The sequence below is a fragment of the Neolamprologus brichardi genome, chromosome 20, assembly GCF_056152115.1.
Source record: "Neolamprologus brichardi isolate AB-2024 chromosome 20, ASM5615211v1, whole genome shotgun sequence".
Lineage (NCBI taxonomy): Eukaryota > Metazoa > Chordata > Actinopteri > Cichliformes > Cichlidae > Neolamprologus > Neolamprologus brichardi.
This window is the reverse complement of record NC_142123.1, coordinates 715,394-727,609: the sequence shown is the minus strand read 5'-3', so window position 1 is coordinate 727,609 and position 12,216 is coordinate 715,394. Positions and strand designations below refer to the sequence as shown.

Sequence of the window (12,216 nt, the reverse complement as noted above, 5' to 3'; positions counted from 1 at the left end):
AGTATCTGACAGTCATGTCCTTAAGAAATAGGAAAAATGCTGCATAAAGCTGACACAGGACCTAAGAGATGCATCTGGCCCTTCGATTGATCTATTTACTGATTCCTAAAGCCTCATCAGATATAGTCTTAATGCAAGGATGGCTGTTAAGGAATCATTGACAGGGAAGGGAAACGAGTAGAAACAGGCGGAAGAACTGAAACGGCCTTGAAATGAGTGGCAAAGGTCTTATGATGAATCCAACTTTCACATTCCTGGTTCAAATGATCATCACTATGTTCATGAGGAGGTCAGGAGAGAGTATCCATCTCTAAAACACAGTGGAGGGGCTGTCATGGTCTGGGGCTGCATTTTAGCCAGTGATGATCTTATCTAAATGACCAAGATATAGAAACGCACACTGGAACACTGTCAGCTGTGGACGGGCCTCCTCAGAGCCCCGATCTTAACATTATTGAAGCAGTGTGGGATCATCATGACGGAGAACAGAACAAAGGCAGCAAACATCTAAAGAGAAGCTTTTAATGTCCTTCAAGAAGCCTGGAAAACTGACCCGAAGAAACTGACCTAAAAAAGACGTCTTGTCTAAGAGGTTGATGGGTTCATCTAGCAGAAACTTACTGCTGCAACGCCAAGACAATTCTTCTACAACAGCAAACGCATCAGACACCAGGCTGACCTCTTTGTGTTACTCGTGCACGAGGGAGAGAACCGTGACGAGCGCCGTTCCTGCCGCTCGAACCCCAGTCGCTCTCAGTTAGCCCCTCGTAGCACTGCTCTTTATTGTGGTCACATGAATATGCACAGGTTCATTAACATACGTTACGTAGGCATACATGTGAACAAAGAGTACCGTCTGTGTATTTGTATCTCATGACCTCAGGATGAGTGTGTACGCCAGAGTGCACACAGAGTCTTTGCAGACCGCTAAGGATCACACATCACTACACAATCGATTATACACCTCTAAGAATATATGGTTAAATATTTCTAACATGACAATCCAACAATATAAACCAGAGATTTCAGTGTTTCTGTGTTGAAGAGTAAAGGTGTTCAAATGAAATGTTGACTTTAAAGCTTATTAGTATTGTTCTGTTTTTGCCTTTATATCATATATCCATGTATATTTGCACATTTCAATCAATCACTGGACCTAATTCCCATTTCTTAGCAAAATATAAAACAATGTAAGCTTGCTTAAGACTTTGTGTGTTTGCACTGTACATATAAAATATACATTCTTCTTGTTAATGCTTTCAATACTCATAATGTATCACTGGACGACTTTAAAGCCTTTACAACCTAAAAGATTGTGGGATTATCTTACTTTCCTTACCCTGCTAAGGTTTCAGCAAAACAGTGTTAAGTATCATAGATATACACGAGTTCATATAGTGTTGCATGTTACGCACATCCCTGAATATTTTGTTCAGAATCTGCTGACAGCATTTAGTGGAATCAAAGCGTTTTTGTGTTTAACTTTGTCTCTGTAGACTCATGATTGTGTGGCCTAATGTCAGAAACACAAGAACATTGCATGATTGTGTGTTTTTCCTGTCAGAAATACAAGGAGTTTGAGCGCGCAGTTCGGGTGGAAGAGATCGATGGTCTGCGGCTGGTTAAGAGGCTGGCAGAGAGCATGGAGGAGATGTTTCACAAGAAAGCTCAGGCGATGAAGGTATGTTTCCCTACGCTAATTTTCATCCATCACACAAACAACTTGAATAAACCCCAAAATTATCTCAACAAATAACAATGATGTCAAAACTGCAAAGAGAGACTTTTTAGCTCCATATGTTCAAGTCTCTGTGATATGATATGTGAAGGAGTGACGATCCAAGAATAGGTGACAGGAAAAGGCAGACAGACTTCAGCCCCCTGACACACTGAGTGCAAGTATAACCAGCCTTGCTCCTTCACACGTCCTCTGACTTTAACCTCCATCTCATCTATATATGTATATGATATATATGCATTTCTTTCTTTTACTTTGCACACATGAAGATCTTTTTGTATCGATGGTTCTTGTGCAAAATCATGCTTTTATTTGTAGCTTTGAATGTTTTATTTGACACTGTAAGCATCTATTTTTAAGTAAACACGTCCGTGTATTGTTGGTGCATTAATCCAACATCGTTCTCATGTCTGTGGATGTTGTGTGTCAGTGCTGTAAGGCGCACTGCACAATGTGGCAGCGTGTCCACAGTGCGCTGCCTCTTTGGCTTCAGGTGACTGATCCTATCAGGACAACATGGTGCTTTAACAGAAATTGGATTTTTTCTGAGAATCTGGTCAGAGGGTACACGCCGAAAGGAAGTGAGTGAGTGAGAGGCGTGCAGATAGAATTAAGCCATTTCCAAGTCTTACGGTTTCCTGCTCAGGTTGCATAATGGTTGTTTTGCAGTGTTATAATCACCCTTAAAATGTTCAGATTTCCATATGTGGACATAGAAAAGATTATGTATTTCCAACTGCTGTGCGTCATCTGGCATTTAAAAATATCACTCCTACTCATATACAGCATTTGCTGGCATGAAGGCTTCTAATTGAATATTTCTACTGTCATTAAATCCTGTCATGAAAAATAAAGGAATGAATCAGTTTTCTAATAATAATGAACATTGTTTTGTATTTCAACCAAATGCCATGTGCTCCACATGAAGATTAAGCTTACATAATTGTATTTTGTGACGAACGCACAGAGAGGTTCGTTGCCCTTTTACAAACGGCTTCGAAACCGAGAGATTAGATGTCTGTGTGCTTCCCTGGGATTCTGTAAAGTCCACAGAGACACGAGGTTCAGCTAGTTAACGGCTTCTTGAAAGTCCCTGTCGGGATGCTGGATGCCTGACAATTGTACATCTCGGTAGGCTTTGTGTGTTTGTATCTGTATGAAGTAAAAGTTGTGGGGATCGATGTGAAGATCACGGGGTGCCTGGTACGTTTTTAGACAGGGAAAAAGTTGTTGAGAGGAAGAGAGATAAAAATGTTGGAGAAAATCATTTGAAAGAAGCATTTGCGTTTGGGAAAATAAGGTTCACGATTTCATTTCACCTCCTTTTGGTCTTGGCCTCGTGATGAGTTGTTTGTTTCAGCCGTATAAAGGACGCATCGATGAGTCCTTTTCTTCTTTCCCATCTTGCTCCATTTTCTCTTTATTACCAGAGCTCTCATCTGTCTGGCCTGGCGTGCACTCCCACAGCTGTCCTTAAGCCATCCCTCTCTCCTTTGTCTGTCTCTCCCTTCCCTGCTCCGCCTCTTCCCATGTCTCTGCTTTTTACTAAAGTATATGTGGCGCTTCAGCGATTCAATTTCCGTGCAGGTGCTCTGCCCTGTCCGTCAACATGGTTTTATCTCCTCGTCTCCACGTCGATTTCCCCTCTTTATCGCTCGCCGCCACCTGCTGAGAGACAACAGCGTCTGTTGCTGTGAAAGCGTGCACCTGTGAAAGCATGTGTATGACCATTGATTTCATTTGTCTTTAAATGCGCCTTAGAGAGATCTTTTTTCCGGTATTTTAGTTCCTAATTTTCAAAATATATTTTTTTTATTTAGGTACTGAAATATTATTTTAAATGTAACCTAAATGACTCAACATTTTCAAAGCAGGCATCGTGGCGAGTGAAAGTAGGAATATTCACTTGAATGTGAATATTTCTGTCATTACTGCGATCTTTCTTCCATGGCAGGTGAAACCTTTCATACAGTAAAGTATGTAGGACTGTGTGTTCTTGAATTGCTGTTTTATTGATGTCTGTTTTCTTTCTCCTCTCATATTTGCACTGATTTAACAAAACTTGGTGGGAGCAGTTTGTTCTTGTAGTTGCTTTGGCAGATTTAATTGCACTATTATACAGGAAACAAAAAGGGCAATCAAACAGTTCGATGTAGACTTTAAAGGACATTATATACTGCATGTCTGCGTGTCTAGCTTTTGTATGTGCTGTAAATCCACAGACACTTGCGTGGTTTGCATATTAGCCCGCCATTGTTATTTTTAATTGCTGTTACCTTCATCAGTTCCTGTGGAAGTTGGATATTATCATCGTCTCGCAGACTCCTGTTTCTGTCGCTCCAGAAAAAAACAATAAAACAAAAAATGCTTGTCTTCAGACTGAAAATGGTGGCAACAGCAGACGGTTAAAGAAACAGTGAACACGTTGTTATCAAAGTTGAAAGGCGTGGAGCTATTGTAATGCCCCCTTTGAAGTCAAGCATGGCTGTGTTTCATGTGACAAATGCACTTCAAAGCAGAGTGGATGCCTTGCTGCTAGGGCTGTTTCTCCTGTAATGGCATTCGGTCTCTGCTCTGTACCTGCTGATATCATTTACCTGTGGCAACTCTGCCTCTGAAGTCCTCAGCCTGATTAGTGCAGAGTACAGAAGGTTTGCAACATTGTAGGGTAAAAATAAAAAGCAAACATGGGATTGTAAGTGAAATTTCTCAGCCAGTAAAACCTCCTATGATATCTAATTTTCTTATTGCTGAAATGTACTTTGAATGTTAATGTTGAAGTTAGCATTTCTCATCCTCTGCGGGAAATAACTTGATTTAAAATGTTTTTCCCAACAGGTGAGACTTAATACTCACATTTTTAAAAGAAATGTAACCGATTATTTAAATAAATAATGACAACGATATATGTTATATTCTAAGATAAGTAAAATCATTTGATCATCACCTAACAGTTAATAACCAATTAATGTATATTTTATACTAACTGTATGGAAAATTGGTCTTAACTGATGCTAACACTTAAACACTTTCACTTGGGGTTCACACAGATGAACCTTTCATCATATGTCTGCCTAATTATTTGCTTAGCAAATCATAATTTCCTGCTCTCTTGATGGCAAAGAAATATCTATCATCATTAGGGCTGCCACAATTAGGCGACTATCAAAATCGTCGACGACTGATTTAATAGTCGACACGTCGTTTGAAGCTTTGTAAGATCACAAAAGACGCAGGAATAAGTAGTAGGATTTAAGAGTGTAATAACGAACTGAAACAGAAGATGGCAGCACTGCATGTACAAGGATGCCAGCTGCCGTTAAACCCCGAAGAAGAAGAAGCTGTGTCAGGTACCGTAGCTGTGTCCAAATTCAGGAACCGCATCCTCCTGTGCCGCATTTGTGGGCCGATTACATTACAGCGACCTGTCCAAATCCGAAGACTCCGACAAATGCGTCTTTCATTTCCCCAGATTTGAAGGATGGGTCGGGTGTATACTTCGTGGCCCAACCTATCCCAGAATTCATAGCGCAGCTCAGTTTCCAACAATGGCGGCAGCTAGTTAGTTTTAATATTACTCTTATTATTCTTTCTGGGTCACAAAATAAACGTTTAACATATTTTCAGGCGAGAATGTAGCTGTGTAAACCTCAAATATCGGCTCAGTTTATCAAGACACCACATATTTTCAAAAGAGCTCCGACGTTTTCGGAGACGTCTGTTACCCACTAGCTCGATAGCTAGCCGGGGGCTAGGCTCACTAGAGCCGTGAGAACACAAATCCGGCAAATCGTTTTCAAACCCATCGCCGTCTTTCACTACTCAGGTTAAACATGATATATAAGTCACTTAGATAACTTCAAAATGTTATTGTTTGGCTTTTTTCAGTATTTTATTTGTTCCTGAGTAAATCGGTTTGGCTGAGATTAAAGTTATAGTTTTTACACAGCTGAATAAACGTCAAGCAGACAGCTGATTATCAGAAGTGTGAGATGCTCGAGAATATACTCTGGTGTCCTGTTATATTTTAGATAGCAAGGAGTTTATTAAACTTCACCAAAACAATCTGCAAATTTCATTACAATTTAATAAATATAAGAGCAGACGCTGCTGGTGCAATAAGCTGTACGTTTCATGAATGATGATCTGATTAGTCGACTAATCGCAAAAATAATCGGTGACTAGTCGACCATCAAAATAATCGTTTGTGGCAGCCCTAATCATCATATGTACTCAAAGTGCAGCTGTAGATTTTGATGATGCACCAAGTTCGGTTTTTTTGTTTTTTTGATTGATTGATTTATAAAATCAAAAATGTGCCCTTACATACTCATTTTCGTGTATTGTTGTAAACGTGTTGAAAAGTGTGCTGATGACCTGGTCTAAGCAATAAAATTAAATTAAATTTGTCAGTAATTAATTTAAAATTACTGACAAAACTAAAACTAAATAAGTTTAAATATTTAAGTGATGATCAGCTGAATGCTACGTCACAAATGATTGTAAAATTACACCAAATGTTGATTGCCGTTACAAGAAAAAGTCTAAATATGACATGTGTCAAAAACAAATTCTTGTTAGCATCAAACTCCTAATGAGCATGCTGCTGAAGCCTTCTTCCTGTTTCCTTCTTATTGTAGGATCTGTACGTTGCAATAGAAAGTGCCCTGAGGTGACTGTTGTTGTGAATTGGTGCTTTATAAATAATACTGAGTTTAATTGACCTGAGTTAAAAACACCTGAAACTTTTTTTGTTTTTACTGTTTTTTAATTATATATGTAGCTTAAATGATCACTACAGTTAACTGCACTTTTGCCATTGTTAAGTTGTTTCATTCACTACTGATCTTCAGTCTAAGATTATTTTCAATCATGCGTTTCTGTTGAGAGTGATCACTGTTAATGGCGAGGCATGGCAGGCCAGTGGATGTCCTTCTCCTCCCTGTCACCAAAAAAATCATTAATGGATTTCATGTCTTGAACAGTGAAATGAGCGTGCATACAGCGAGCATGGCTAAGGTGAATGCCAAGAAGAAAAGATGAGTCCAAAGTTTAGCCTAAGCAAGAAACTGAAACACGACACAAGGACCAGGCTGAGGTGGTGCAGGGATCGGGTAACAGGGCTGCACTTTAGATTCCCTTTCAGTCAGCAGAACTGCTGAGCTATTGATTATTGGGACTTGATGTTTCAAAGCACGCCGTGTCCCTTCATCTCTGTCATCCCCTCTATTTTCCACTTTTCCTTTTATTTTGTTTCCCTTCTGTCTCTCCATCATGCTCCAGTCGCTTGACTTATAAAAACGGAGAAGAAGTGTCACAGGGCACTTTTTCCATTTTGTTGATTCTGCAATTCTTCCCTGGCTGGTTTGACAAAATTGCTGTCCCTAGTGCTATTGACGGGTTGTCCCACGCCAAGCTTTCTCACCTGAGCTCAGGACTATGGCAGAAACAAGACACGTAGGACTCGCAGGCCAAGGCTTAGCTAGCATTTCCTCTTATATCCAAGACAGAGCTATGTGTGCACGTTTTTAACTGCACTAGCTTAGCATACTTTATTTTATATATCACATGGACATATTTATAAGTTTATCTATTCATGCCATTATATTAGAGAAAAATATGTAATTCAAACAGGGCTGATAAATAGATAAATTATAGGTTCTGATCCTGATATTTAACATTTTTATTGGGTAGCTGCTCTATGGACAGATCTCTGCAATAACGTCTAACTTCCAAAGATGGTTACAGGACAAATGGGAAGTTAAGTTGTTCTCCGAAGTACAAATGTGTGTTGAAGCAACAGCACACAGGACCTTAGGGAATGCTTTTTATGTGAGTCTATTTAGAGCTGTAGTTGATGTGGTCTCGTTCTTTGTTACCTCTGGAGAACATTCAGATTCAGGCCACTGCCCTCCCTTTTTGGTGGAGGGAACATCCCGAGGCAAGGCTTAATGTACTGCTTAAAAAAGTCAGAGACTTCCGGTACCAGTCAATAATGTATGTGACCACCCCATCCATCCTTCCTCCGCTTCTCTGACGGTGGCTCTTAGCATAGCTCAGCTATATGACAGCCTAACTTTCACAGCTTTAGTGTTGCATTCATAATGGATAGGCATTTGCTAAGGTCAGCGGCTTCATCCGTCAGGAAACCCAGGATACAGCAAGCATGGCGCAGGAACAACAATAAGCCAATCACGCTGACAGTTAAATGAGGGGGATCGTTTCTGAACTTTTGAAAGTGTAAACAAACTGAATCCTTTGTTAGGCAAATCATAATCACACGATGTCAGATAATGAAAGGGGGTAGATGAGTCCAAATGTCAGGAAAAAAGAGGGGGTGGATGGAGGTGGGGGGATGGAAAGGGATGAAATCGCAACAGGATTTTTGTTTAATTCAGTGGGAAGACATCACTTATTTACGTTAGAGATCTGGAACCATTAGACAAGCAAGGTTTCGCTCAAGCTTAAAGACACTCGATCTAAGTAGATCCTAATTAAAATGTAACATCTAAGCAAACTGTCAAATTACATTTAATAAAGCAGATTTCTTTCTTGCCATCGTTTTTGGAGGAATTTTATTTTTTCCTCTAGCAGGTTAGCACTGCACATGTAGCTTTTTACTCTGGCGACAGTGAAATGTGCTCGTATAAGGGCGTGTGTTTTCAAAGAGGCAAAAGGGCTGTTGCTGTGTCAGTTTAATTATTACTGTCATCTCATCCCAAGCAAAGCCTCGACAGAACGGTTTGAAAAGAAAAGTCATTTCCTCTCTTTTTAAACTGCATCATACATTTTGGCAGGACCACCTATTGACAAAAAGACACGGCAGGCTCATTTGAATTTTTGCGAGACACACACGAACGCATGCAATCAGACAGCATGCTACCTTGTGTACGCCCACAGCAACGCAACACGCACACAAAGATAAACACGCCACCTGGAGTGTTCATCCTGGTGATATGGGGGAATTGAAATTCACAGGAGTAAGGAGTATCTACTTATCTCTAATGTGTTTTTCCAATTGAGAGACTCCCTGCTACTATGCAAGTTATTTTTCCCCTAGAGCTTTTAGTCCCATCTTATTGCTTGGTAAGTTAAACTGCATTAATAATATGTCAGAACTGATTAACAGAGGTAGAAAATAAGTGTTTAAATGTTCGGTAGAGTGCAGTAGAGCGGAAATTACAACAAGCCGTATATTCCTTTATGTATTCCTTGAGAAAATGTAAAGCTTTGTAACACTTAAATCCAATTATTTTTGTCTGGACCAGATTAATAGGCTCAATTCTGATTGGAGGGAAGTTCAGGTTACCTTATAACTCTATACATGGACACACATGCATGCAGTTCATGGACACATATAGTACATGCATACTTGCACATGTTTAAGGACTGACATTTGCAAAAGAAGCAGAATAGGTCAAGGAGCTAATACTTCAAGGTGTCAGCTGAGAGAACGATTAACACTCACGTGCACGCACAAAAACAGACCATTACCCACTCACAAATGCTGACAAGTATGTTTGTATCGACAATGGCTTTTGCAAGCAGCAGCTGACATTTTGTTGGGAGTGTGAGGCTAAGTGATCAGACCTTTAGCGGATGCTATTCTATCATTCCTCTTTCATCCTCCCTTTATTTCCCCGTCCTTATCTTTGTTTGTTCCTCGAGCTCTCAGCAAATGTACCTGCCTGAGGTTTTTTTGTGTTGCCACACACACACACACACACACACACACACACACACACACACACACACAGAAAGAAGACATCCAGGTCTGCCGTGCTTCTCTCTCAGCCTCTCAGAGATCATAAAGAAGGTTGAACATAATCAAAGCCAACTAGAATGAAGCATAGATGATATGCAACAGTATGCAATGGCCAGGTGTGTTGCTATGGTGAAGAAAATGATTGGTTGGACTCTAGATTACAGCGTTCACTTCCAAAAACGGTCTGCCTGCACACACAAGAGCAGCAGCGCAGCACACAAGCGCACTAGCACACGGCCTGGCTGGAATAAGCTGGCTGATTGCAGTAGTTTTACTGGTGAAGCCATTTGAATGGAAATGTGGAAGTCTATTACTAAAACTCATAGACATCAGGACCAGCTGTGAGAGAGAGGAATTACATGTGATAAGAACTTACAATGTGCATCAGTACGTACGAGGAAGCATTGCTGTGTGCGTCTGTGTGTTTGTGCGTCTGTGTGTTTGTGTGTTTGTGTGTTTGTGTGTTTGTGTGTTGAATAGAGATTCCTGAGAGTCGGTCCTGCTGCTCTCGGCCCGAAAAGCCAGTTTCTAGTCCTGCTTCTTTATACTGAGAGAATTATTCTAAAAGCTCCTCACAATATTTATTTTAATCAACAAAAACACCCAAAAACAAGGTTACTCCAAATTGTGCTCATTTTTAAAAAATGTGCACATGCATGAGAATCTTTTTCTCTCTTAAACTGTTCCTCCAGTACGTTGTACAATCAGCAGATCTGCTACACCTGTTTAAAAAGCTAGCATATGCTATCAATTGGTACTTTTTTAGTTTCTTAAGAATTTTCCTTGGTAAGGGATCAAGGCTGTAAGGCTTGGCGCAGGTATGTCTTAAATCAGTGGTCCCCAACCCCCGGGCCTCGGACCGGTACCGGTCCGTGAGTCGTTTGGTACCGGGCCGCGAGAGTTGAGGCTCAGGTGTGAAATGTATAGTTTTCAGGGTTTTTATCGGTTTTCAGCGTTATTTTGTTATCATTTTATCGTTTACTCGGTTTTCCTGGGTCTTTTCACGTGTGTTATGAATACATTTCTTTTTTTCGGTACCGGTACTAGTTTTATTTTGTTGTGTTTATCCGCGACACCTTAAAGGCCGGTCCATGAAAATATTGTCGGGCATAAACCGGTCCGTGGCGCAAAAAAGGTTGGAGACCGCTGTCTTAAATCATCATTACTAACAGCAGAGTCCCTTAAAGTTTTGTCTTCAGCTCTCAGCCATCGTTAGACTCCTTAGTGAGAATAACTGTTAAGACTTCTCAACAGTTCATTTTTAACACAGATGACTGGAGCTATCTAGACGTGGACACATTAAAAGAGTTCACTGGCATTACTGGACCTAAGCCCCTGGTGTAAGAGTTGGACAGGTCAGCACTTTAATTATATATGATTACATTATATTAGTTTTACCCGAGTGATTCAAGTGAGTGAGTATAATATCACTTGGAGTTCTTGCCATACATTTGTCACGCTAATGATCTGATAACCAGCAGTTACATAAATGTTTGTTATTCTGTCTGTTAAACTGTAACAAAAGCAAAGATAAACATGAGAAACCTTTGAGTAAAATCATGAATTTGGGCTCTGCAGGGCAAACACTTTGGACTTTGAACTGCTTTAAGGCTAATTCTCAAAAAATATATTTATCAACTCGCATTTTGTGGACCCAGCTGAAGACAATTCAGAGACAGTTTTATGGATCCATTCAGGCAACTGAAGAGGAGAAACAGCAGCTGACTAAGGTTTTCTTATGGTTTAAACATTATATCTATAAACTATCTGTTAAGTGAATTTAATGCAAGACTTGGTTAAGTTTAGTTTAGTTAATAATGTTTGGTGTTCTGAAAGACATCAAAAGAACACAACACGCCTACTTCACTTAACAATGTGTGGGGTTAAAATATTTGCTTGGCCTTTGGACAAAGGGTCAAAGGGGAGGGTCTGTTTTTCAATTCACATTTCCACACACAACATCCCATAATGACAAAGAGAAAAAATGCTTAAAATTCTTCAAAATGTATTTTTTTAAAAGACATGTGCATTAGTATTCACAGCCTTTGCTCAGTAATTATTTGAAGCACCTTTGGCAGCAGTTACAGCCTCGGGTCTATAAGGCTGTAAGCTTGGCACGCCTGTTTTTGTGCAGCTTCTCCCATTTTTCTTTGTAAATTGGCTCTTGCTCCATCAAGTGGCAGCATTACTGGCAGATCTCTCCAGAGATGTTTAATTGGGTTCAAGTCTGGGGATTAGCTAGGCCCAGAGTGGTCCTGGAGCCACTCCATCTTTATCATGACTGCGTGCTTAGAGTCAATGTCCGGTTGGAAAATGAACCTTTGCCTCGGACTTCCAGAGTGCATGATGCTGCCACCACCATGCTTCACTGTGGGGACAGCATTGACCAGCATTGACCAGGGAATTTTGTTTTTCATATTCTGAGAGTCCTTCAGGTGATGTTTACTGGAGTGGCGTCTACTGACTACTCTACAATACAGGCGAACTTGGTGGAGTAATGCAGAAATAGTTTTCCTTCTGGAAGGTTCTCCTTCCTCCACGAGCAATACTGGAGCTCTGTCAGAGTGGCCTTTAGGGTATTGGTCACTTTTTTGATTAAGGCCTTTCTACCCTGATCACTCAGATTGGCCGAGAGTCCTGGTGGTTCCAAACCTCTTGGATTGACTACAAGAAAGCCTGAGACACATGCATCCTGGAAGCCTGGAACTATACA

General features: G+C 40.4%; 1 protein-coding gene across 2 annotated transcripts in view; it reads left to right on the top strand.

The window, feature by feature from the left end:
* The window catches only part of cacna2d3a (calcium voltage-gated channel auxiliary subunit alpha2delta 3a), a 124,686-nt gene that overhangs the window by 29,141 nt on the left and 83,329 nt on the right, over positions 1 to 12,216 (top strand). For both annotated transcript variants that reach the window (XM_087834356.1, XM_087834355.1), the window contains exon 3: positions 1,565 to 1,681. In XM_087834356.1, coding sequence (XP_087690482.1) covers positions 1,565 to 1,681 — 117 coding nt within the window. The remainder of the gene's footprint in view (positions 1 to 1,564; positions 1,682 to 12,216) is intronic.